The sequence below is a fragment of the Petaurus breviceps genome, unplaced genomic scaffold, assembly GCF_028583685.1.
Source record: "Petaurus breviceps papuanus isolate PSGF00001 unplaced genomic scaffold, PetGlider_PUasm1.0 400, whole genome shotgun sequence".
Classification (NCBI taxonomy): domain Eukaryota; kingdom Metazoa; phylum Chordata; class Mammalia; order Diprotodontia; family Petauridae; genus Petaurus; species Petaurus breviceps.
In genome coordinates, this window is record NW_027186316.1 from 1,195,351 (window position 1) to 1,223,054 (window position 27,704).

Below are 27,704 nucleotides of genomic sequence, written 5' to 3' on the forward strand. Positions count from 1 at the left end.
TTCATGAATTTATCCTCTGTCTGTAGAACAGTCCTAGAACCCCTGAACACATTAGCAAAGCCCTCTCCCAGGATTTCTGTAAACATACAACAAGAAAATCCTTCTTCAGGGCTTCTGAACCAACAGAAAGGCTCCCAGACCCCTGCAACAACAGCACTGTCCCTCACCAGTGGACAGTATTCACTCTCTGTCTGCAGGACAGTCTCAGGGCTTCTTAGCGAACAGCCAGGTTCCAGGACTTCTTCAACAAAAGGACTGTCTTTCACCAGTGGACAAATCTGGCAAAACAACATCAAAACAGACAGACAAAGTACCAGCAAAACAGCCATGTCTCCTCAGTCCTTGGCAGCTCAGGGGGCAGGTCTCAAAAGTCCAGGGCAATTCAAAGCGGCCACCAGCAATTCTCTTAGTCTCTCTCTCTCCACGAGGTGCTGCTACCAAAAAGATCTTCTGCCTCTCTCTTGACTCTCCAAATCTACATCACCAGCTCCTCCCACTTCAGGACTTTCTTTTCACATCAACAAGTCCATCCCACAGGTGGGATTAACAAACTCTGGGTTTTAATACAATCAATTTGAAAACCAAGCCAATACAGGGGAATCTTTAATTGCCATTACTATCACAGTTGGCACATGCAGTCTGGTGCCTGTTCAGCATGGGCATGGCCTTTTGACCTCAGTGTCTATCCTTCTGATCCTTGCTTAGCTCCCCCTGTTCATCTCCATCTCTCCTCCCTCTCACTAAATGATAGGCGGGATGGTCACTGGTCAGGGTTCCAAGGTAGAAGGGGACCCCTCATGCTTTGCCTAGAGTCTCAGATTTCATGTCTTCCTCTTAGGGCTTCTTAACTCTCTGCAGAAACTACTGTCTCAGCTTTCTACCTTGCTTATGGATAAATTTAGTAATCAGGAGATGTGAAGGACCAGCATTAAATTACCTGTCCATCAGGGTGAGAAGAGAAAGGGAAAGGGATGAGATCACTGGCTCATAGATCCTACAAGCCAGCTAGTCCTACCACCTTATTTTCCAGATGAGGAAACTGAGGCCCAGGGAGGGGAAGGGACTTGTAAAAGGTCACACTAGGCTCATGGATCTAGAACTGGAAGGGGCCTCAGAGGCCAGTTAGTCCAATCCAAGTGACCTGACCAAGAGTCCACTGTCAAGGCCTGAATCTACCCTCCACGGTGGAGGTTGGAGTCCCTGTGCTACCTTCAGGCAAGGCCCTTTATCTCTCTTCGTCTGGAAAATGGGGACACTAATGCTTCACTCCTTACCTCAAAGAACTGTTCTGAAGAAAGTGTTTTGAGGCACACTCTATGAAAATGAGCCACTCTGGGGATTATCGCTAAGAGAAGCCTGGCAGCAGGATGAGGGCCTTGGAAGAAGAGAGCAGAATGGCTTCATTGGGAGCCTTGCAGAGCTGACAGTGGAGAGATCATGGGACTTGGAGTCAGGAGACCCTGAGTTCAAATTTTGCCTCTGATGATTGTTAGCTATGTTACCCTGGGGAAGTCACTTACCCTTCTGTGCCTCAGTTTCCCCCTCTGTAAAACAGGGATAATAATAGCACCTACCTCTTGTGATTGTTGTTAAGATCAAATGAGATCACAGTTAGAAGGGCTCTGCAAACTTTCCAGCACTATACGAATGTGCACCACTATTTAAATCAAAATTACAAGTGATTTAACAGAATATGGAAAGACACATGGTACAATGGAATGACTACTGGGACAGGGCTTGGGAGATCTGGATTTGAATACAAATCTTCCCACTCAGTAGCTGTGTGGCCTTCAGTAAGTGTCTTTGCATCTCTGTACCTCAGTTTCCCTCTCTGCAAAATGAAGGGGGTCGACTGGATGGCTTCTGAAGGCCATTCTGTAGGGCTCTTGAGGCAGGATCCTATATGTGTCTTTGGATAAGTCCCTTCTCCTTGGACCTCAGTTTCCTCACCTATAAACTGAGGGTAGTCCTATCAAGCTTTAAATTTCTATGGTCTTTTAACTCCTGGCACACAGAGTATATCACCAATATATATACCAATAATATATCAGCAATGATGCCTTAGGAGCAAAAAGTCCCATGTAAGACAGCATCTGAGAAGTGTGGGATTATGGGAAGGGAGGTGAGGCCTTGTGAGTACCCAAAGAGCCAGATGAAGGCGGATCCTCTTATGAGTATCCAGGTGCTGTCCAAAGAGCCAGATGAAGGCAGATCCTCTTTGGAGGATTCATGGAAAGACATGGCCCCGGATGGCCCAGGGTGGGAAGCTATGGAGGAAGTAGCCACATATGGGAAGAAGAGAAATAATATTTCACACCCTGAGAGATCAGTGGGATTGACTTAGTGCACTTTCATCGCTCTCTTATTAGCAAACCTTTATTGAGCACCAAAGATGTGCTGGGCAGTAGGCACAGAGCCCAAATGCCCAGTAATTTCAATTCATCACCCTTTCTTCTAGACCCAAAGAAATATGAAGAAACCCTATGTGTGTGTGTGTGTGTGTGTGTGTGTGTGTGTGTGTGTGTGTGTGTGTAACTCGTCCTCTGGTGGCCAAGCTTGGGGCTGGTGTTTCTTTGCATTATCAGGATGGGGAGGCAGGGGGGCCTAAAGTTGGGGGCAAAGCTGGCACCTACAATATCAACTTTCCAAGCTAAATTTTCCCAGAAATACCATGTCCTATTGGCTAGGAACCAAGGGGTCTGTGTCAGGAGATGGGAGGGGATGGTATGGGATGCAGCAGGGGTATGGACAGAATGGGTTGGGGGGTACCCTTCCTATCTCTGAGAGGGAGAAAGGGAAGGCAGGCCAAGCCAGGCCAGTGGCAGGGCCCTCTGGATCCCCACTCAGTCCCATTGTCCTCAGCAGCTGGGTTTTCCATTCTCTTGTATCTCTAATTCGGCTGAGCTGCTCCCACACAGCAGCCGGGCGTAGTCACTGTTGGCCTGGGTGATTATCTGGTAATCCTGGTTGCTGGTAGGGTCCTTGTGGTACTCATTCTCAAAGGCCTTGGTCTCAGCTGCTGCCTCTTCTATGACCCCAGAGAAGATGGAAACCCGGGGGACATCTCCTGTACTCATCCTGTAGCCAACAACACCCAAGGTGGAGAAGGGAACAGAGTGGAAGAAGGGGCTCAGGGAGAGCTGGGGAAGGATGAGAACAGGACCCAGGGTCCCCCTGTCCTGAGGCCTTTCGTCATCTTTCCTATCTATAAAATGGAGAAAGTCTACTCACAATGTTGTGCACAAGTTCTGGAGCTGGCAGGGCTCTCAGAGGCCACTTTGTCCAATCCCTCCATTTTACAGAGGGGGAAACTGAGACCCAGAGAGGGGAAGTGACTTGTCCAAGGTCACATAACATCCTAGCTCTGGAGCTGGAAAGGCCCAGGTCATGTCCTCATCACCTCTCCTAACTAGTTTCCCTCCACCTGTAGTTTCTCCCCACTGCCCATCCTCCCCATCTCCCCCACAGCCACTAAATTTGCTATTCCTAAAGCACAGATCCAATTAGGTCACTCTCCTGTTCAACAAACATCAGTAGCTCCTTCTTGCCTCCAGGATAAAGTCCTTGAAAGCTACTTCACAATCTAGTTCCAGGCTACCATTCTAGGTTTACACATTCCCCTTCTTCAATTTCCCACCTCCATGTCTTTGTAAGTCTGTGGCCCCCTCTTTGAGGCTGACCTCATTTTTTCCTCATAGAATCCCTCTCTTCTTTCAAGGTCCAGCTTAAATCCCAGCTCCCACCAGGGGGTAGGGCCTGGTTGCCCTCCTCCACCTTAGGAACGATTATCTATTTTGGACCAATTCATCTCACTCCCTCCATAGTATAGAAGTATCTCGATGAAAGTGCCTACTGTATTTCTGTCTTTGTGTCCCAAGTGCCCAGCATGGGCCTAGCACATAGTAGGTACTTGAGGAATAATTAGTGACTAAATGAGTGAATGGAGCTGATGAAGGTAGGGCTGTTTCCTCAGCCCCAGAAGCAGAGTTGGGAGACCTGGGTTCAGTTCCCAGCTCGGTCATTTGGTTGTAGAATCACGTCTAAAACATAAAATGAAGACATTGGACTCGATGGTCTTGGGAGTCCCTTCCAGTGCTAAAGCCTGTGACTCTTTGAATGAAACCTAAGCCTGGTCTGCCCTAATGTCTGCCAGTTAGTCCCAAGGAGGCTGATGGGGGGAAGGGGAAGGAGGGGAAGGAAGTGGAGGACAGGACGAGGGGGAGGAGGGGGAGGAGGGGAAAGAGGGGGAGGAAGGGGAGGTGGAGGAGGAGGGGGAGGAGGGAAAGGAGGGGGAGAAGGAGGTGGGGGAGGAGGGGATTAATCTTACCTGGCCACTTCATAGGTGTGCTCTGCAAAAAAGACAAAGGGTCACAATGGGAGCCCCTGGGTAGCAGTAGCACCCAGGGACAGGTCTGGGCATCTCTACTAGCCAGACAGGTGTGGTCAAGATCCATGACTGGGTTGAGCGCTGGGAGGAGGGTATCTCCCCTCGGCGTCCAAGGAGAGCTTCCTGAGTGGAGAGCGGCTAGAGGGTATGTGGAAGGATGAGAGGGGGACAAATTGGAGCCCATGTTCTCCCTCACCCATCCAGCCCTGCCATCGTGGAATATCTCTAGCCCTTGAAGCTTTACAAAGGGTTTTCCTCACATTCAAGCATGATTATTCCCATTTTGGAGATGAGGAGGAAAAGGGCCACCCAGCTAATAAGTGGCATAATGCCTCTGAATCTAGTGCCCTTCCCATTCTATCAGGCCTTCTCAGCGAAGTGACCTTGACCAAGTCACTTTCCTCTAAGCTTCAGAATCCTCATTTGTAAAAGAGGGACAATCATAGTTCTAGTGCTTGTCTCACAGGGTTGATGTGTGGCTTGATTCCATAACAGATGCTTTGTAAAAGGCAGTAGAGCGCAAGGCTTATTGTCCTTATAACAGTCTTTAGTCTGACTAAGGACTTTTTTTTTAAGCAATTGGGGTTAAGTAACTTGCTCAAGGTTACACGGCCAGTTATTTCTGGGTGTGGTGCTAAGTATCTGAGCCCACATTTGATCCCCAGGTCATCCCGACACTGGAGCCGGGGTTCTTACTCGCTGAGCCACCTGGCCACCCCTAAGCAATTGGGGTTAAGTAACTTGCTCAAGGTTACACGGCCAGTTATTTCTGGGTATGGTGCTAAGTATCTGAGCTCAGATTTGATCCCCAGGTCATCCCAACACTGGAGACCGTGCTCTTACTTGCTGAGCTACCTGGCCGCCCCTAAGCAATTGGGGTTAAGTAACTTGCTCAAGGTTACATGGCCAGGTGTTTCTGGGTGGGTGCTAAGTGACTGAGCCCGGATTCAATCCCTAGGTCATCCTGACACTGGGGCCAGTGCTCTTACTCACTGTACTACCTGGCTGCCCCCCCTTTTTTTTTTTTGAGTTTTTTAGTCAACAGGTTGACTCTGCTCATGTCAGCTCTAGTCTCTGTCCCACCCTGCCATGCTCAATCCTTCCAGGAGGGCCCCCAGGGCAGATCTTCCCTGGCCCTGGGCGTCCTTGAGGAGAGTGGTTCCTAATAAGCCAGGAAGCAGACACACTGAGTGAAAGCCACCAGGGACCCTTGATGGGGGACCAAAGAGGCATAACCAATGGAAGAAGAATCAGTTGGGTAAGCTAAGCCCTGGTCCAATGGCATCCACCATTGGATTGGATGGAAGGCCCAAAGATGGTGCCCCTCATTCCATTCCTACCTCCTGACATTTCTTGGGCCAAATACACAGCAGACTGTGAGATTTTGAGCAAGTCACCTGACCCATACAAAATAAGACAATTGAACCAAGTTGTCTGGGTCTAAAATTCACTGACCAAGTCACAGATTTTCTGAATTGGAAGGGACCTCAGAGGCCATCCAGGGCCTTATGTGAGCAGGAATTCTTTTCACAACATCCCACTCGGTGGTCTTCACTTGAATACCTCTAGTGATAGGGAACTCACTTCTTTCCAAGGCAGCCCATCCCACAGTTGTTAGGAAGTTTATCCTGACACACTTAGCATGATGGCTGGAACATTCACTAAGTACTTGTTGACTTGGCTCGATTCCTGTCAAGCCTTCATCTGCCTCATTGCTTCTGGGGCTACCCTCTGGGGCCAAATGGAACACATTTTCACAGAGGGAGCAGATATTTAGTGTCCATAAGGGATTGATAAATTCATGTTAAGTCTAGGAGAAAGAAGCCAAATTTAGGAATTAAGTAAATTTTCCAGCTTTTGAAAGGAGAAAATCCAAGTGGGAGATGAGGGGGAGAAAGAAAGAGACATTCCCTAGGGCATTGACTCTGGACAGAAAGATGTAAGACACAGTTCCTGCCCTCAGGGAGCACCTAGTCAAGATGGGGAAATGAGACTCACACACCCGAAAGTATAACTAACCATATAAAACTTCTGCAACAGTAATACCAGCAGTATGTGAAGATGGCGAGAACCAAGCCTTAGCAGAGGGCATAGGAAGGGGCATAGGGAGAGAGAGAAATGGAAAAGGCAGGAAAGGGTCGGGCCTGAAGGGCCCAGAGTGTCTGGAGCCTGAATCTGGCCTTTATCCTGGATTCTCAAAGGGTATTTGCAAGTGAGCCCTGAGCATCTCTGGGCAGGCCACAAAGTTTTAAATGTATGTTGTTGCAGATCAAAGAAAATGTATAAATTAAGTGGTTAATATAAATTTTGCTCTCCCAGCACACACAGAATTATAAGTACAGTATTTGCAAAATAAATAGAACAGGCCCATTACTCATATGCCTTATACATACACACTAACCTTGAAACACGTCAGACCTTGGACTAGCAAAGAACTCAATAAAAACAGTTGCTTTCTTACTGAAGGGAAACTGTGTACATGAGAGGCTCCTGATTCTCCCCCAGGGCTGCCAACTTAAACATTCATTGTGCCCTCACTTCTCACGTCGAAGAATATTGTGCCATGAGAAAGAACAGATTTGGGAAGCGCTGATGTTTTCTTTGGGGAGTCGCTGGTGGTGGCAAGCAGGAGAATGACATGCGGAAAAGCAGTTTGCTTTGGGAAAGTCAGAGGAGAGAAAGGACAGTGGGGTGATCAGGGGAAAAGGGAGTGAGGAGGGAGGGATTGGGGCCAGATTCATGCATGGAGAAGATATGGATAGAGAGAGAAGGGGAAAAGACATTTCAGGAGAGAGCAATGGAGACCATTTATGGGTGGAGGTCAGTCTAACCAGAGAATGGGGCATAGGAAGAGGCAAAATTTGAAGTGTTTTTTGCCTCTTTACTGATGGTGATTCCATGGAAAGAAAACTGGCTTTTGAGTCAGAGAATCTGGGTACAAACACTCTCTCTGTCAGTCCCTGTATGGCTTTAAGCAACCTCTCTTGGCCTCAGTTTCTTCCTCTGTAAAAGGAGAAGAGGTTAGGCCAGGTAGTCTCTGAAATAGTGGTGCAGAGAAGGGAGGCATCCTTGCTTTACCCCTGGGCGTATTGGGAAAAACTTTTGCTATTTTACCATTGTGGATAATTCTAGTGGTTGGCTAAAATATATACTTTTGATCTTATTATTCATTTGCCTCAGTTTCCTCACCTGTAAAATGGGGACAATAATAGCACTTACCTCCCAGGGTTGTTGTGCAGATCAAATGAGATCATATTTGTAAAAACTGTTTAACACAATTCCTGGCACAGAGTAGGCACTACATAAAGGCTTATGTCCTTTCCTTCCCCTTCCTTACCTGTAAGTTTTAGGGTTTTTAATATAAATGAATGTTGTATCTTGTCAAAGGTTATTTCTGTGTCTAATCAAGACAATTTTAAAATTATTTTCCTAATGTTGAACCATCCTAGAATCACTGATATAAATTCAACTAGGTTAGAAGTTGGGAAAAGAAGGGACCAAAGCATGATGAGACTTTAATACCAGACTGATGAGCTTGGACTTTATCCTGAAGGCAATGAGAACCATTGAAAGTTATAGAGCATAGGGTTGCTGTTTTGCTAGACTAACTTGAAAAGCTATTGCTTTTTCATTTCATGCCCTAGATTCCTTTAACTCTGACCATGCAAAGGTAGGTGTGAGCCAGGCTGTTGTAGTAGGGATAGGGGAGGGGTAGGACCAAGAGAAAAGAGAAGGTGATTCTGCTGTGAAAGCATAGAGCAAGACTGGAGCCTCCAAGAAGGGCTGTCCTCTCTTCTCCCCCACCTCCTCCAAAGACTCCCACCTAAATACCTCCAGCAACTGAGAAAACCCCAGCATTTGGGACAAAAGCTCCCCTGTCTGGTGGCAGAGTCCTACTGTGGCAAAAAGCCCAGGGGTCAAGTGACTGAGGGGTGACATGACCAGGCAAAGGAAACAAAGCAGACAGAAGATTCCAACATTAGACTCCTATTTTGGGGACAAAAAGGAGCAAAGCATGGAACAGGAGGAAGACAGTGAAGTCAGAACTCCTGCACCAAAAGCTTCAAAGGAAAATACGAGCTGGTTACAGGCCATAGAAGACGTTTAGAAGCAGATAAGAGAAGTGGAGGGAAAATTGGGAAGAGAAATGAGAACGATGCAAGAAAATTATGAAATGAGAGTCAACAGCCTGACTGAGGAAAATCATACCTTAAAAAAACAGACTAACTCAAATGGCAAAACAGGCTCAAAAAGGCAATGAGGAGAAGAATGTCTTAAAAAGCTGAATTTGCCAGATGGAAAATGAACCTCAAAAGCTCAATGAGGAGAATCATAGCTTCAGAATTAGATTGGAGCAAATGGAAGGTAATGACTTTATGAGAAATCAAGATGCTGTGAAACAGATCCAAACAAGCGAAAGAATAGAAGGCAAGGTGAAATATCTCATGGGAAAAACCACTGACCTGGAAAATAGATCTAGGAGAGATAATTTAAAAATTATTGGACTGCCTGAGAGCCATGACCAAAGTAAGAGCCTGGAAAGCATCCTCCAGGAAGTTCTCAAAGAAAACTGCCCTGATGTTTTAGAACGAGAGGGCAAAATAGAGGTTGAAAGAATCCACCGATCACCTCCTGAAAAAGATCCCAAAAAAGAAAACTCCTAGGAATATTATAGCCAGGTTCCGGAATTCCCAGATTAAGGAGAGAATATTACAAGCAGCCAGGAAGAAACAATATGAATATTGTGGAAACATAATCAGGATAACCCAGGATCTGGAAACTTCTACACTGAGGGATCAAAGGGCTTGGAATATGATATTCCGGAGGTCAAAGGAGCTGGGATTAAAATCAAGAGTCACCTACCCAGCAAAACTGAGTATCATGTTTCAGGGGAAAATATGGTCATTCAGTGGAATAGAGGACTTTCAGGCATTCTTGCTGAAAAAAAAAAACAGAGTTGAATAGAAAATTTGACATTCAGATACAAGAAGCAAGAGAAGCATGAGAAGGTAAACGGGAAAAAGAAATCATAAGAAACTTATCAAAGTTGAACTATTAACATTCCTACATGGAAAAGTAATAATTGTAACTTATGAAACCTTTCTCAGTAGTTGAAGGGAATATATATATATATATATATAGTAATGGGAATGTAAATTTTAAAGATCTTCCATGCCCCTAGGCTAAAGTGCACCTGGAGCCTGGGGTGGGAGCCTTGTTTTTCAGTAGATACTTCTTGATTGGCCAGTGAGTCAATAAGGTTGTTACATTTTCTGAGCCAGGAGGAGGCTATATAAGCCCTGACGTGTAGCTTTGTTTTGGGGCTCACTTTGAGAAGTGTTCTGTGATTTGATCTGGATTCTGGGAAGCCATTGTCCAGAGCTCCCTGGCTTTGAAACCCAGATGTTGATTTGGTATGGATGTAATGGTTGGACAGTTTGGAAAGCTGTCTACTTGATCTGCTTCTGTCTTGATAATTCTGCCTGTATACTTTGAAGTTCAGGGTGCTGACCTTTTTCCCCTGAACGAGGTAAACGATATATATTTGACTGATTAAAGTAAGCTTGTTAACCCATTTTGAGTTGCTTTCCTTTCTCAAAGCAGATCTAAGAACCTGTGTGAGCAGCCACCCTGGAGACGCTGGGGTGCTTGCTGCTACATATATATGTCTATATATGAGGGTATATGGGCATATGAATACATACGTGAACGTGTATATATGTTTACATATATACACATGATAGAGGTATACACAGAGGTATACATAGATAGAGGGCACAGTACCAATTTAACAGGAAGGGATGATACTTAAAAGGTGAAATTAAGAGGTGAGAGGAATATAATTAGAGGACTTGGGGAGAGACAGAATGGGGTAAACTATCTCATATAGAAGAGGCAAGGGAAAATGGTTACAATGGAGGGGAAGAATAGGAAGGGAAAAGGGAATGGGTCAACCTTATTCCCATTGAATTTGGCTTGAGGAGGGAATGAAATACACACTAAATAGGGTATTTCACCCTACAGGAGAGTAGGCGGGAAAGGGATGACAAGGGGGATGATGTAAGGGAGGGCAGACTGGGGGAGAGGGAAGATGGAAGCACCCACTTTTGAAAAGGAATGGGATCAAATAAGAGAATACAAGTGGAAGTTGGGATAGGAGGGAGGGAAATATAGTCAGTCTTTTACAATGCATCTACTATGTTATTGTTTTTCATTAGGCACACATATACAGTGTATACTGAACTGCTTATCTTCCCAGTAAGGGTGGGTGACAAGGGAGGAAGGGAATGAATCCAGAATTCAAAGTTTTAAAATCAAATGTTTAAATACATACATATATATATATATATATATATATATATATAAAATTATTATTATCAATACTATTTTACATGTAATTGGGAAATAAGATATACAGGCACTGGGGGCATAGAGATCCCCTGGAAAAGTTGAAAGGGGTATGGGAGAAAATATGGGAGAAAGCAGATCGGAGGAGGGGTTATACTGTGGGACTGCTGTTTTGGGGCACTGGGTAGGGGAAAATGGGGAGAAAATTTGTAACTCAAAATCTGGCAGAAATGAATGATGTAAATCATAAGTTAATAAATCATTTGAAAAAAATTGATAAACCCTTAGTCAATATGATAAAAAAGAAAGAAAACCAAATTATGAGTATCAAAAATGAAAAGGGTGAATCTACCTCCAATGAAGAGGAAATCAAAACAATAATTAGGAATTATTTTTCCCAATTGTATGCACATAAATTTGACAATCTTAGGGAAATGAACGAATATTTACAAAAATACAAGTTGCCCAGATTAACTGAAGAGGAAGTAAATTACTTAAATAATCCAATCTCAGAAAAAGAAATTGAACAAGCCATCAGTCAACTCCCTAGGAAAAAATCTCCAGGGCCAGATGGATTTACTAGTGAATGCTATCAAATATTTAAAGAACAATTGATTACAATACTCTACAAACTATTTGGGAAAATTAGTGAAGGTGTCCTACCAAATTCTTTTTTATGACACAAATGTGGTACTGATATCAGGAAGGGATTTAATATGGTACTGAAATCAGTAAGAGATAAAACAGAGAAAGAAAATTATAGACTAATCTCCCTCATGAATATAGATGCAAAAATTTTAAATAAAATATTAGTAAAAAGACTACAGAAACTTATCTTAAGAATAATACACTTTGATCAAGTAGAATTTATTCTAGGAATGCAAGGATGGTTTAATATTAGGAAAGCCATCAGCATAATTGACCATATCAACAATAAAACTAGTAGAAACCACATGATTATCTCAATAGATGTAGAAAAGGCTTTTGACAAAATACAACATCCATTCCTATTAAAAACACTAGAAAGTATAGGAATAAATGGAGCTTTCTTTAAAATAAGAGGTAGCATCTATTTTAAACCATCAGCAAATATTATATGTAATGGGAATAAGCTAGAAGCATTTCCAATAAGATCAGGGATGAAACAAGGTGTCCACTATCACCTCTCTTATTCAATCTGGTGCTAGAAATATTAGCAGTAGCAATTAGAGAAGAAAAAGAAATCAAAGAAATCAAATTAGGCAAAGAAGAGATGAAGGCATCACTTTTTTTTTAAGCAATTGGGTTTAAGTAACTTGCTCAAGGTTACACGGTCAGTTATTTCTGGGTGTGGTGCTAAGTATCTGAGCCCAGATTCGATCCCCAGGTCATCCTGACACTGGCGCTGGTGCTCTTACTCGCTGAGCCACCTGGCCGCCCCAAAACCTATCACTCTTTGCAGATGATATGATGATATACTTAGAGAACCCTAGAGAATCAAGTGAAAAACTACTTGAGACAATAAATAAATTTGGCAAAGTTGCGGGATATAAAATAAACCCACACAAATCCTCGGCATTTCTATATATTTCCAATGAAACTCAACAGCAAGAGATAGAAAGAGAAATCCCACTTAAAGTTACTGTAGACATCATAAAATATTTGGGAATCTACCTGCCAAAACAAACCCAGGACCTGTATGATCACAACTACAAAACAGTTTTCACACAAATTAAGTCAGATCTAACTAATTGGAAAAATATCAATTGCTCATGGCTGGGTCGAGCTAATATAATAAAAATGACAATTTTACCTAAATTAAATTATATATTTAGTGCCATGCCAATTAATTTACCAAAAAGCTACTTTATAGAGTAGAAAAAATAGTAGCAAAATTCATTTGGAAGAATAAACGGTCCGTGGGCAGCCAGGTGGCTCAGCGAGTAAGAGCACCGGCTCCAGTGTCGGGATGACCTGGATCAAATCCGGGCTCAGATACTCAGCACCCCACCCAGAAATAACTGGCCATGTAATCTTGAGCAAGTTACTTAACCGCGATTGCTTAAAAAAAAAAAGAATAAATGGTCCAGAATATCAAGGGAATTAATGAAAAGAAATGCTAGGGAAGGTGGACTAGCTATACCAGATTTCAATCTGTATTATAAAGCAGCAGTCACCAAAACTACTTGGTACTGGCTGAGGAACAGAGGAGTGGATCAATGGAATAGTTTTGGGGATAAGAACTCACTATTTGACAAAGACTGCTAGGAAAATTGGAATATAGTATGGCAGAAACTGGGCATAGACCATTACCTAACACCATATGCCAACATCAAGTCTAAATGGGTGCATGATCTAGGTATAAAGGTTGATACTGTAAGCAGTCTCCTAAAACAAGGAATAGTTTACCTATCAGACTTGTGGAGAGGGAAAGACTTTATGACTAAACAAGAATTAGAGAACATTATAAAATGCAAAATGAATAATTTTGATTACATGAAATTGAAAAGCTTCTGTACAAACAAAGCCAATGTAACCAAGATTAAGAGGGAGGTGGGAAATTGGGAAAGAATTTTTACAACCTATGTCTCTGATAAAGGACTCATTTCTAAAATATACAGAGAATTGAGCCAAATCTATAAGAATACAAATCATTCACCAATTGATAAATGGTCAAAGGAAATGAACAGTTTTCAGATAAAGAAATTAAAGATATCTATAAGCACATGAAGAAATGCTCTAAATCACTATTGATTAGAGATATGCAAATCAAAACAACTCTGAGGTACCACATCTCACCAGTCAGATTGGCTAAGATGACAAAACAGGAAAATGACAAATGCTGGAGAGGATGTGGACAAATTGGAACACTAATGCATTGATGGTGGAGTTGTGAACTGATCCAACCATTCTGGAAAGCAATCTGGAATTATACCCAAAGGACTACAAATAATTTCATATCCCTTGACCCAGCAATACCACTTCTAGGGTTGTATCCCAAAGAGATCATAGAAATGGGAAAAGACCCATACGTACAAAAATATTCATAGCTGCTCTTTTTGTGGTAGCAAAGAATTGGAAATTAAGGGGGTGCCCATCAATTGGGGAATGGCTGAACAAGTTGTGGTATATGAATGTAATGGAATACTATTGCACTATAAGAAACGAGGAGCAGATCGATTTCATATTTACCTGGAGAGGCTTATGCGAACTGATGCTGAGTGAGAAGAGTAGAACCAGGAGAAATTTGTACACAATTACAGACACAATGTATGTGTGATGACAAACTTTGAATAACTGGACTCTTCTCAGCAATCCAGAGTCATAAGTGAAACCCAAAAGACTCATGATGGAGACAGATGTTTACATCCACAGAAAAAACTGCGATTGAACCCAGATTGAAACAAACTACCTGTCCTTTTTCGTTCTCTTGTTTGGTTTTGTTTCCTCTTTCCCATTCTTCATTCCATCTGTTACAATCCTTCTTTATAACCTGACTAATGCTTAATGTGAAAGTATTTGCAGATCCTATACTTGATTTAATTCCGCCATGGCGGAGGGTAGGGGGGGAAGGAGAGAAAATTTGAAACTCAAGGAATTGTGGTAATGAATCTTGTTAACTAAAAGTAAACAAATTAAAAAAACAAAACAAAACAAAAAAAAAAACTCAACAGCATTCTAACCATTGCTTTACACTCTCTAGAAATGCCTCTGATCCTTCCCTCCTCTTGTTATGTATCATGGCTTTAGAGTAGAAGGGAACACAGAAGTTACCTAGTCTAATCCCCCCCCATTTTACAGATGGAGAAATGAGGCCACAAGAGATGCCTAATACTGTAGAAAAGTGCAAGCCTCAGCTCCAACACCTTCCTGGGGGACCTTTCCCTATCACCAAGGCATGAGTGTTTTCCTGCTAAGGCTGCCTTTCAACTACTCCATGGACATCCTGGATGGGCCTACTTATTGACATTGATATTGATAATATCCTCTATTGGAATGTAAGCTGCCTATAGGCAAGGACTGAACACTTCTCCCTTCCACATTGCGACTTTCCCTATTGAGGTTTCAATATATTGTGGATCAGCATAAGAAATTAAATAGGAATTTGGGGGGAGCTTTGCAGAAGCTGAAAGATAACATGTGAAGGCCACCAGATGACACAGAAAAAATTAGAAACTCAGAAATGCATAATATATAATATATATTGTACATATTATATGCAATATGTTATAATATATACTATATTGTCTGTAATGTACATGTAATATTGTCTATAATATAGATGTAATATATAATATATTGTTTATAATATAGATGTAATATATAATATATTATCTATAATATAAATGTAATATATATCATATACATAGTATTATATAATAACATTTTATCTTTTAATACTACAGCAATTCAGACTTCTTCTCTGGTACGAAGGAAGGATTAAAAAAATTTTGTGCAGATTTTCCAGATCATGGAGGCACCATGCCCCTAAGCCCTTGCAATGTGGAAGGGATAACTGTATTTTCACCTTTTTATCATCAGTGCTTACCACAGTGCCTGGTATACAGTAAGCACTTACTAAATGCTTGTTAATTCATCAGTGGATTTGGAGTAAAGAGGACCTACCTTTGCCACTGTCTGTGTGTGACCATGGGTAAGTCATTTCACTTTTTGACCTCAGTTTCTTCATCTGTAAAATGAGACTATATGGCCTCAAAGGTCCCTTCTGATTCTAAAACTATGATTCTCTGACTTAGAATTTGAACCCTATGCTCTTAGTCTTAAGCCTAGCACTTTCTCTTCCAGACTCCAGAATCTAGGGTCTTTCCACTGTACTGATTTCTCCTCTTTCCTGACCTCTTAGAGCAGCACTTCTTAAACTGTGGGTGTGACCCATATGGGGTCTTGAAAAAAATTTAGCAACAATAAAAGGTTTCTGAACATGCAACAACCAAAAATTAAATTAATTAAAAATCAAACATGTAATGAATCCAAGGTGTTTCTAGCAGTGTTTTCCCGTGGTCCATGTTGCACTGGGCAGCTTCATTGCAGCCTTGGTTCTGAACACTCAACATGCACACTTTGGACTGAGCATGCCCTCAGACCACACAACACCAAGGAACGCTGCCAAAATGGGAAAAGGGGTGGAGGGTGGAAAAAGCTTAAGCTGTCCTAGAGCATTCTTGTTACCCCATGGAGCACTTGGTAGAGACAAACAGATGATGCCAAGTAAATGATTGCCATGAGGTTCTCTAGTCTCCTAAGCTATGATGCCATGCAGAAAGAGCCCTTGGTAACTCATTCCCCTCCCTGAGCCTTACTTTCCTCCTCTGTAAAATGAAGAGATTGCAGTAGATTATCCTCAAGTTTCCTCCCAGCTCTGACATTCTGTGAGCACTGAAACTGGGTCACTCTCTCACTTGAGTGAGTGAGTGAATGACCCATTCAATAGGTCTTTCCTGGGCAGACTGAGGGCTCTGTTCACTTCTGGGTGTCATATCTGAGGGAGGCATTGACCAAATGGAGGTGTCCACAGGCGGGTAACAAAGACACTGAAGGGCATTGAATCCACATCGTTGAACATGAGTGAACAGAACTGTGGTGTCTAACAGAGAGAAGACAGGAGGAGTTATGTGGGATGCCTTCAAGTATCTGATGGGCTGTTCTGTATGTGGAATAAGATTTAGTCTTGTTCAGCTCGGCCCCAGAGAGTAGAACCGGGAGCAACAGAGGATGTCATAGTGAGGCAGAATGAAGCTGGATATAAGGACAAATTTCCTGCCAATTGTAGTGTCCCAAAGTGGACGGTACTAGGTGGGTAGTGAGTTCACTGTCATTGGAGGTCTTCAAGCCAAGCCTGGATGCTGGATCAAATTGACTTCTAGGGTGCCCTAAAGCTCTGAGATTGCAAGATTGAATAAGTGTCCGAGGAAACACACACCCACAAACACAAAGCCCTGTCACACTCACCACTGTGTGATTTCCTCCGACATAACCCAAAGATCGTGGCAAACACCAGTGCGATGCAGAGAAAGGCGATAAGGACGATGGCATAGAGGGGCAGGCCCTGTCCACCTAATAAAGAAGACATTCCCAGAGGGCTTTGGGGTGGGCTGGGGGCCAATGGTCATTCCCCTCCCCCAGGCCAGGGCCCTGCACTTTCCAGTTCCCCTACTTGTCCCTTTTCTATCTTGGCCACAGCCCCGGGCTCGACAAGAACACAGTCCTATAGCTTAATTAGGGATCACTAAACATAGTCTTCTTTTTAGTCCCTGAAGACAGAGAGAGGGGACACATCAGGGCTGCTGGCTGGAGAAGTTGTCCCTAACACACTGGGGCCAGAAGGGGGGTGGAGAGGGAAGATTGTTATTGTCCTGCAGTGCAGGGACCTTACCCCCAAATTCCCTGGTGCTCCTAGGGGAGGGAGAGGGAGCTTCATTGTATATTGGCAAGGTCCTTGAAGATCATTGGCCAAGCCCCTAGGGGAGCTTTTCAATTTCCAATGGAAAGAAGGTCTAGCTGTCTTACCTGGTCTTTCAGGGCTGGCTCCAGCATGGCCCACCTCTGTGTTTGTCTGCTTCCCAGATGATGTCTCTGTAGTGGTAGGATGCGTTGCTATGGCAACAGAGAAACAAGATGCAGTTATCACTCAGGGGGGACTGAGCCCTGCACACTCTCCTCCTGGTCCTCTCCTACTTTGGGCCTCTGGGAGCATAGGCCAGGTGCTTGGAGATCCCAAGCTCAAAGGCGTTTCGGAAGCAGAAGGAGCAGGGCAAAGCCCTGGTCTCACCCTTACCTCGTCCAGTGGTGCTTGCCCCCGAAAAGCTGCCTGTTGTGGATGGCTGGTCTCTAGCTGGGGTCACTGTGGTTGACTGGTGTATTACTATACAAACAAGGAAACGAGATCAGGGGACACTGGGAATGAGTACAGGAGACACTCACATGTGACTAATTCCATGGGACACTAGGCAGAAAAAGACTCCAAGTGTCAAGATGGACCACAACCTGGCCATGTGATCACGCTTCACAGGAACTGGAAGCTTAAATATGTATCAAACATGTCACATGGAGAACCATGGCTTGATTGAGTAGTCCTCCCAACTGGTTAGGCCTTCCCTCTACCGGGCCATCACTGTCTTTAGCTAGGGTGCTGAGAACTTAGAGAGGAGTCAAAGAACAACTGAGGTATCCCAGGATTTGGAAAACCCATCTCAAGGGAAGGTTAGAGACCAGCGGATGGAGGGACTATAGAGCCGAGGATGGCAAAGTCAGAGGGGCTGCTAGAAATTAGCCTAAGCCTCCCATTTCACAGATTAGGAAAGGAAATAAATGACTTCTCCACAGTTACATGACCTCTACCTACAGAGCTGAAGAACTAAGATGGAAATTCAAATCCTCTGACCCCAGGTCAGTGTTCTCTTCCTCTCAAAGGACGAAGCAAAGACCGAAGGCTTGGGCTGTAGGTTACATTTTCCAAATTGAGATGAGTACTGCACAATTAGCTTTGTTTTACAAGTGAGAAAATTGAAGCCCACAGAGGTTCAAGTGATCTTGCCACAGTCACAAAGCCAGTAAGTTCTACTGAGGACTTTTAAGTCTCATGATTTTTGCTGTTCCCCATGGCTCCTATGGCCATAAGCAAAATCAGCTTGAAGGATTTGGGAGAAGTATAAAGATCCTGAGGGGGGAGGCTGTGAGATGGAGGCTGGGGTCTCAGAACCAAGTGAGCACCACACATGTCCCTTTGCACATGAAGACTCCAGAGGTTACAAAGATCTCTTGACCATGGTCGTACAGCTAGGATCAGGTGGTGTTTCTAGGTTCCCAGAGTCAGGGTGCTATATGGGGGTGGGCACTAGAAGGCGTTCTAAGCCCCAAAACACCACCTCCCTTCCTCAAAGGGCTTCTGCAGTGCCTCAGCCCAAATCTAGGCTCAGAAAATATTCCCAATAATGCCACCAAGGGATAAGGACTGGACTTGGGATTTCAAGAACCTCTGAGGTTGAAACTCTGTCACTGCACATAATTCATCATTTATTTTTATTATTTAAAAAAATTTTTACTTTTGTTTTTTTTTGGAGGTGACGGCAGGGCAATTGGGGTTAAGTGACTTGTCCAAGGTCACACAGCTAGGAAGTGTCAAGTGTCTGAGGTCGCATTTGAACTCAGGTCCTTCTGACTCCAGGGTTGGCATTCTATTCAGTGCGCCACCTAGCTGCCCTCATCATTTATTTTAAGTGACTTTCTTCTTCATGTGTTCTGTGTTCCAACCAAACCCAGCTCTCTTCAAAATAACACTGTATATTCCTACCTCCATGCCTTTGCTCACATGAGTCCTTTTGCCTAGAATGCCTTCACTCATCCATCCCCTATCTCTGTCTGCCAAAATTTCACCCATCCTCTAGGGCCCAAGTCAAATGGTACCTTCTTCTGGCCGCCCAGTCAGAAGTGATGTCAGGATAATGAGATCCTGAGCTGGAAGAGTTCTCAATCCCCTTATTTTACAGAGGAGGCCTCAATTTGCATTCTGGCTCTGCCATTTACTAGCTGTATGACCTTGGCCTAGTCACTTCTCCACAAGCCTCAGTTTCCTCCTTTGATCCTAGAATCCTGCGACCATTGTAAACGAATGCTTGGGTGAATGAATGAAATCAGCTTCATCTCCTCAGTTCTTGGAAGGAGCTGCCCTTTGCCTTCTCATCCCAGCCCTGCACCTCCCCATGTAGGCCTTTCTTAGATGATGAATGGCCCAAAGTGCCAGCCCTGACTTCCCCTTCAGGTTACAAACTCCTCAAGGGAAGGGATTGCCTCTCATGGAAGTGTCATTACTAATATGGACTAAGAACAGGAAAGACATTCATCATAATAAGGGTTCACAGCTCTCTGGCCCTTTTATAATTCACAAAACGATTTTGTTATCAAAGTCTTTGAAGTTTCCTAGTTCATAGAGACTTTGGCAATGCAGGTTTGCAGGTGGGAATACTGAGTCCAGCTTTACATGCCCAGGAAGTGGCAGAGTCAAGATTCCCAACCCTTGTATCCTGGCACTGCCATCTCTCATGCCTTCTCTGGATTCCTGGAGGGCCCCCGCGGCCCCTGCCCATCATCTGTCTCCTCCTGGTTCACTAGTGGCCCTGGTGCCTTTCCTCAGCCTCCAATAGGACTCATAGGACTCACCTTCAGGGTGGGGTGTACTGTTTGTTAGTTCCTCAGGCAGCATTGTTGATGTAGGTTTCTTGGAGGAATCTGCCAGGGTTGTTGACAGAATGCCAGTTATTGTCATGTTCTTTCCCCCCTTCCCCACTCCATGGACAACTGCTATGGGCCAAGGGACTCAATGTGTCCCCAGCTTTTCTCTTCCCATCTCTGCAACCTCTGAAATGCCCTCCTTCAGCCCTGACCAGCTCTGAGGTGCTGATTCAGCTGGTTGTGATCTCTGAGGTCACCAGATGCCAGGGGCAGAGTTAGAAGACATTGATTTGAGTCCCAGCTCTGTCACTCACCAGCTGTGTGATCTTGGGAAAGCCCTTTCCCTTCTCTGGGCTTCAGTTTCCTGGTCTGTAAAATGAGCTGGGGGCAGCTAGGTGGTGCAATTCGCACCAGCCATGGAGTCAGGAGGACCTGAGTTCAAATCTGGCCTCAGACACTTGACACACTTGTTAGCTGTGTGACCTTGGACAAGTCCCTTTTCTTCTCTGAGTCTCAGTTTCCCCATCTATAAAGTGAGCTGGTAACAACCAGTCCTAGACGGTTCCAGCAGATTCTGGCATGACTTTGAGGTTCTAGGTACCTTTGTCAAGCAGGTAAATAATAACTGAAGTTTATTTAGTGCTAAGAGGTAGGTGGTATCAGTACCATCATTCCCATTTTATGGAGGACAAAACTGACTTCCCACAAAAGACGTTTGAGTGTCAGAGGCAATATTTAAAGCTCAGATCCGATTTTATGTCTCGTACCCTTCCCATAATGCACATTGTCTTTGATCAGCTAAACCAGACACATTTGTATCTCCATCCCACTGCCCTCTGCCCCCACCTCCCCAAATAGCTTTTGTTGCTGGCCTGGATATGACCATTGACATGTAAGCTTTGGTCTTTTTGCCTTACTTTGGGTCCCCAGTGCTCTGCACTATGCCTGGCATACAGCGAGTATTAAGTAATAAATGTTTGTTGATTGACTGACTGACTGACTATTAGCATCCCTTCCAATGCTTAAGGCTTGTGAATGTATGAACAGTTCCATTTCCCGATAAGCAAGTCTGGCCTTAGTTTTGGGGGGGAGGTGACTTGCCAAAATTTTGCAGTTAACAAAAGTAGATCAAAGAAAAAAGCCAAGTTTCCCTAGCGCCCTGGAAGCTGGCCCCCAGGACCCTCCCTGGGCCACAAGTGGGAGAACCAGGCTTTGGAGGTGGCAGTTTACCTGTGACCACAAAGTGGACAACGTCACTCATCTGTTCAGAGCCGACACGAGCCTTGGCCACGCAGAAGTACATTCCAGAGTCAGAGATCTGGGCAGGCTTAAAAAAGAGGGTGCCGAGAGAATTCACCTGGGTGTGAGTGCCATCCGGCTTCCCCTTGTACCACTTGTAGGTGATAGGTGGAGAGCCTTGGGCCTGGCACAAAAGACTGATTCTCATGCCGTGGGGCACCTGGAAACCATAGCCAGAGCCCGAGGTCACCAGGGGCTTGGAGGCAGGAACTGCAGGAGGGAAACAGAGGCAGGGTTAGGAGTGAGGAAGGAGGCAGGGACTGAGAGTGAACCCCTGGGGGACATAGCTGGAAGGTGAAGTGATTGGGGCCCTCATGAGGGGAGCGCAGCTTGGGGCACAGGTCTAGGGGCCAGAAAATGAAGAAAAAGACACAATGTCGGCTCATGGGATTGAGAGAGATGGCTCGAAGAAATGGAGGAATGGAGAAAAGGCAAAGGCAAACAGAAAGGGTGTCATCCACAAAGGCACAAGGGACCCAAGAGAGAAGGAGGTCAGAGCTGGGATGGAGCTTAGAAGGGAGAATGTCATAGATGTTATGGACCTTAGAAGACAGGACATCAGGGCTCAGAGGGATCTGAGAACACTGAATATAATGGCTGAGAGGGCCCTTAGAACACAGAATGTCAGGGCTGGGTGTGACCTTAGAACACGGAATGTTGTGGCTGGGAGGGATCTTAGAACATGAAATGTAAAGGTTGGGAGGGCCCTTAGAACACAGAATATCAGAATTGGGAGGGCACATAGAACTCAGAACGTCAGATCTGGGAAGATTCTTAAAACAAAGAATGTAAGGTTGGGGAGGGCCTTTAGAACATAGAATGTAAGGTCTTGGAAGACCCTTAGAACACAGAATGTAATGGCCTGGAGAAGCCTTAGAACATAGAAGATCAGAGCTGGGAGGGACCTCAGAACATAGAATGTTAGACCTGGGAGGACACTTAGAACACAGAATGTCAGGGCTGGGAGGGACCTTAGAACATGGAATGTAAAGGTTGGGAGGGCCCTTAGAACACTGAATATCAGAACTGGAGGACACACAGAACTCAGAATGTCAGAGATGGGATTTTTTTTGAAGGGGGAAGGCAGGGCAATTGGGGTTAAGTGACTTGCCCAAGGTCACATGGCTAGTAAGTGTTAAGTGTCTGAGGCCAGATCCAAACTCAGGTCCTTCTGACTCCAGGGCTGGTGCTCTATTCACTGTGCCACCTAGTAACCCCTACTGGGAAAATTCTTAAAACAAAGAATGTAAGACCTGGGAGGACACTTAGAACACAGAATGTTAGAGCTGGGAGGGCCCTTAGAATGAGAATGTCAGAGTTGAGAGGGGCCTTAGAACACAGATTTTCAGAATTGGGAGGGCCCTTAGAACATAGAATGTCACATCTGGTAGGGCCCTTAGAACATAGAATGCCAAGGGCTGGGTGGGATCTTAGAACGCAGAATGTAAGGGCTAAGAAAGACCTCAGAATACTGGGTAAGGGTTAGGAGGGCCCTTAGAACACAGACTGTCAGAGCACTGAGGGCACTTAGAACACAGAAAGGCAGAGCTGGCAGGGACCTTAAAATGTGGAATGTAATGACTGGGAGGGACCTTAGAACACAGAATGGCAGAACTGAGAACGATCTTGGGGCAGTGAATGGCAGAGTTGCAATGGGCCTGAGAACTGAGGATAGAGAATGTCAGCCCAGGAAGAGATTTTAGGACCTCTCCTCTAGTCTTGTTTCAATCCCATTCCACCCCAAGCCTTCTCCCCAAGTCCCAAACTCACGTTTCTGGATTTGAAGTTCTGTTGAGCGCTCTTTCACCAGCTGCCTGCCATCAGGTCCCTTCCAGGTTACTTGGCACAGGTAGCGACCCCTGTCATCCATCTCTAGGGTTTCCAGTAGCAGGGACACATCTCCAGGGGGCTCTCTGCTCACCTGCAGGCGGCCTCGGTACTTGGCCTGCTGAATGTGGTCTCCAGACGCATCTCGCAAAAAGATGGTGACCGGGTTATTTTCCTGCTTGACCAACCACTCCACTAGAAATTGGCTGTAACCTTCCACGGGCCCATAAGTGCAGGCGATGTTGACATTTCCTTTCCAGGGGCCAATCATTTTGACAGGCCCTTCCAGCGTGGGCACAGCTGGGAGATGGGGTATAGAAATCATTATAATAATACTCCCTAACATTTCTCCAATGCATTATAGTTGCCAAAGTTCCCTGGCGGCACCAATCCCGGGAGGTAGGTAGTATTTTATTGTCCACATTCTGTAAATGTGGACAATAAATGTAAATTCTCTGAAGATCAGAGAGGGCATGGCCCTACCCTAGGTCACACAGCTGACAACACTCAGGGCTGAGAGTATGCCCAGTCTTTTCCCACTATCCCATATTACTTTTCCCATTTGCCCATTATTCTCCCAGGACCTGGGGAACCCCAGGCAAGAACTTTAGATGACTCTCTCCACCCTTCTCTGGTCCCTCTCCCCATCTATCTCAAAACTCTTTCTGTGATGGCTAGAGAGGGCTGAGAATCTGGTGTCCAAGGTCTTAAGAGTGATTGACTTTTTGAGAGTGGTCAAGACAGGGGTAAATGGCAGCCACAAAGGGGAGAGCTTGGGATAGGCCAGCTGGAGTGAGTTTTAAGGGACATGCTGGTGCCCTCAGTTCTCTTCATCATCATCCTCACCATCACCTTCCCCACCTGTGCCCCCACTCCAATCATCCTCCTCACCATCCACGATTTCTTCCATAGCCAACATCCTTCTCTCCTGGCTGTCACTAAAGTGTGAAGGCCATAATGGCCAAAGCGGTAGGGATTCACTCCCTCCAACTTCATAGAGTCAGCTAGAGCTGCCTAACCAGACCCTTCAATTTACAGAGAAGAAAACTGAGGCCCAGGGAGGAGAAGGGGAGTTATCCAATAGCACAATAGGGTGCTAGCTGGAGGCAACCTTGGAGGCCATATACCCTTCATCTTACAGAAGGGGAAACCAAGGCCCAGGGAGGGGAAGGGGAGTTATCCAATGGCACACATAGGGTCCTAGCTGGAGGCAACCTTGGAGGCCATATACCCTTCATCTTACAGAAGGGGAAACTGAGGCCCAGGGAGGGGAAGGGATTTGCCCAAGGTCCTCACACAGGGAAAGGATATGAATCTAGGCACTCTGGTTCCAGAGCCAAGGCTCTGTTCCCTGTACCACTCTTCTCTGGTAGCATAACATGGGTGCTTGATGAAGACTTGGTGATTGATCCAGAGGAAGATGGCAGGAGAGACTGATCATCCCATGTCAGCCCCCGGATTAATCAACAATAACGAAGTGAGCAATTACCACGTGTCCGGCTCTGTCCTAGGTGCTACAGATAGAAAAACCAGAAAGGGAGTTTCGGGGCACCTTCTTTGGGAGCAGGCCTGAGCTGCTCCTTCCCCAGCTCTGAGCTAGGGAGTAGCCATAAGGATTAAGCAATGCCCCTAACCTTACTGGAAATGGGGGCAGGATAAAACCACTTCAGGGAAATAGCCACTGGGCTTGCTGGCTCTCTCCTGTCCTTAACCTTAGCTCTATGATCCTATGTTATAAGGTCTTCGGCTCTGCCCTTCCCCATTCTAAGATCCCTACTAGCCCCGACACTCAAGACTTAGGTCCTCCCAAGCTCTCTTAGTCTGTATCCTAACGTTCTAGCTAGCTCTGACATTCTATGCTCTAAAATCCCTACTAGCCCTCGACAGTCTCATATCTAATATTCTATGTTCTAAGACCCTGCCCAACTTTGGGGTCCTTCTAGCAAAACTCTACAGGGAGAAAGTATAGTTTAAAGAGAGGTGAATTTGGAAAGTGCCAGTCCTCTCCCCCTGTCTGGAGGGCTTTGGTCTCCCTTTCTGCAGTCCTCCTCACTCCGGAGAACCATGGGGATCAATCATTGACTCGCAGCAGGTCCTTTCTCCAGAACAGGCCCAGAAGAGGGCAGGAAGGGACAGTCAAAAGGCCAGGAGAGGGGGTGAAGTCAAGGGTCTGCCCTGGCTGTGGAGTCCTAGATTTCAACAAAAGACCAACAAGAAGAAAGCAAAGAACAAGTGATGGGCCCCACAAGGCTTGGTATCTGAGCCTAGCTCCCTGAGCCTCAGTTTCCTCCTCTGTAAAATGAGGGGCCAGATAATAATCCTGGCATTCCCTACTGCACAAATTTACTTTGGGGAGAGCCTGGGGCAAATGGTAGGCTCTTTGACCCAGTACTAACAATTGCTGGACAATTGCTAGAATGGGAAAAGGGAGGGAGGGTGAAATGGAGAAGCCTGGAGGGCCCATCTATCATTCCTTAGCATTCCAGGAAGACCCAATTACGTCTGAAGGGAGAAACGTGCATGCAGCTGACCCAGCCTCCTCTTTGTTCACCTTTTTCCATCACCCAGTGGACCCCCAGAGTCTCCACAACAGCTCCCAAATGCCCTGCTGCTTCCTTCTTATCAAAATATCCATTTATAATTGTAGATGATGGTGTGTGAAAACTAGGAGTGACCTTAGAACTTGGAATGTCAGAACCTTCCAAGTTGGGGGACACTTAGAACATGGAACAGACAATGTCACATCTGGAAGAGACCTTATGGACCAACCAGTTCAAATTAGGTCCTCTACTAGAGAATTTGACAGATAAGGAAAATGAGGCACAGAGGTGCCTTGTCCAAGTTCAAGTAGGTAATAAAGTCTCCTGACCCTCAATGAGGCTATAGAATGCATTACCACTCATGTGTCAGTGACAGATAACAGCTTTAGATGTTCACCCTGGTGGGGGATTGTTTTTAACAGGGCTCATAGCCTTTCCTAAAGGGATGAGGCTCGAGCGGGCTGATTTCAGAATTCCCTGGGAGCCTCAGTGGGCTCTGAGTCAAGAAATCCAGGGCTCAAGGTCCATCTTTAATTCCTCCTGACATGGAGTGACCCTGGACCAATTAGTCAACCTCTCCGTGCTCTAGGCAACTCTAGAAGACTCGAAATTTCAGAGGAGGTACTGACTTGCTTTATCAGAAGGAGTTTCCTCCCCTGGGAGTTCCCTATAGCAACCAAATTCTATTCTTAGGATTGTAGCTGAACAAGAAGGGTTCTTGGGGGCCACTGAATGCAAGCCTCTCTTTTTTTTTTTTTTTAAAGCACTCGGGGTTAAGTAACTTGCTCAAGGTTACACGGCCAGTTATTTCTGGGTGTGGTGCTAAGTGTCTGAGCCCAAGATTTGATCTCTAGGTCATCCTGACACTGGAGCCGGTGCTCTTACTTGCTGAGCCACCTGGCTGCTCCTACAAGCCCCTCTTTTTATAGATGAGGAAGCAGAACTGAGGTAACTTAACTAGCGTCACCTGGCTGGCCATACACGATTCAAATTCATGTCTTTCTGACTCCAAGTCTAGGGAACTATCAGGTCTGGTCCCTATCCCTAAATGGTCGCCTAGTCTGCCTATGAATGATAGTTTTAATAATGTTCAAAGGGGGAAAATGAGGCCCAGGGAGGGGAAGGGACTTGCTCAAAGCTACCCAGCTACTTATCAGTAAAGACGAGTTTTCATTCTAGGTCTTAGGACCCAAGTCTCTGGATCTTTCCTGGGGCAGCCCTGGCTATGACTTAGAACAAGCCATAATCAAAATTACCAGCTAGCCCCATGGAAGTCCTGTGAAGGAGGAAGCCGGCACAAATGTTATTCTCCCCATTTTCTAGATGGAAGAGCAAATAAGTTAAGCAACTAGTCCTGGAAGGCATGACTCCGGAGTCTGGTGGCATCTAAGACCCCATCTTCTGGCACCAGGTGTGACACTCTTTACCCTAGACAATACCCCAGGATGCTTGGCTCTTCTCTCAGGGCTTCCTGATGGCTACTTGGTGCTCAGTTCCCTTTCCAGAGGATTTCCCTGGCCAATGGGAATAGAGCTCCCCCACCCTCAAGACCCCAGCTGGCTATCCCAGCGCTGGCAGGCCCAAGGGTGCCCCTGGTCCAGCTCTTACCATTCATATGGCCTGAGAGGTGGGCCAGGAGGGCCATCCCCAGGAACAGCGCCATGGTAGTCATTGTCCACTGCTGCCTTCTCTCTCCCAGTGCCGACGAGCCCAAAGCCAGCGTCTGGTACCTTGCCAGCTCCCTTTCCTTCCCTATTATCTCTCACTCAGTTCCCAGTCCCACTGACCATCTTCCTTATTTTAAGTTGAGTCATAAGGGTGTGTGTGTGTGGGGGGGGAGCTCATTAGCCCTGGGGTTGGGAGAGGCAACACTGAGTTTGAGGCCATTCCCACCCTCCCCCTCCTGGAGTATTGACTTTCTCCAAAACAAAACTCAGTAGTCTTTGACCTCCTAGGACAATAGGTCAATGCTTGCTCTGGGGCCCTGCACAGGGCCTAGGAAGTGGCAGGTGACCTGAGTTAGGAAAGACCCTGCAGGATCTGGGGAGTGGGGGTAGTATGGGGGAAGGGTTAGTCTGGTTGGTCAAATGGAGAAAGAAAAGAATTGACCACCTTCTAGCCCTATGATCACATCC

General features: G+C 45.4%; 1 protein-coding gene across 1 annotated transcript; it reads right to left on the reverse strand.

Moving 5' to 3' along the window:
- Nucleotides 1-19: 19 nt before the first annotated feature.
- On the reverse strand, nt 20-27,241 carry VSIG4 (V-set and immunoglobulin domain containing 4). Its single transcript, XM_069100398.1, has 9 exons — nt 27,178-27,241; nt 22,973-23,329; nt 21,134-21,412; nt 19,892-19,960; nt 17,511-17,597; nt 17,243-17,329; nt 16,685-16,789; nt 4,328-4,349; nt 20-3,078 (listed from the first exon to the last, which is right to left on the reverse strand). The coding sequence occupies exons 1-9, from the start codon at nt 27,239-27,241 to the stop codon at nt 2,859-2,861; spliced, it is 1,290 nt and encodes a 429-aa protein (XP_068956499.1). The 3' UTR covers nt 20-2,858.
- Between the last annotated feature and the right edge of the window lie 463 nt (nt 27,242-27,704).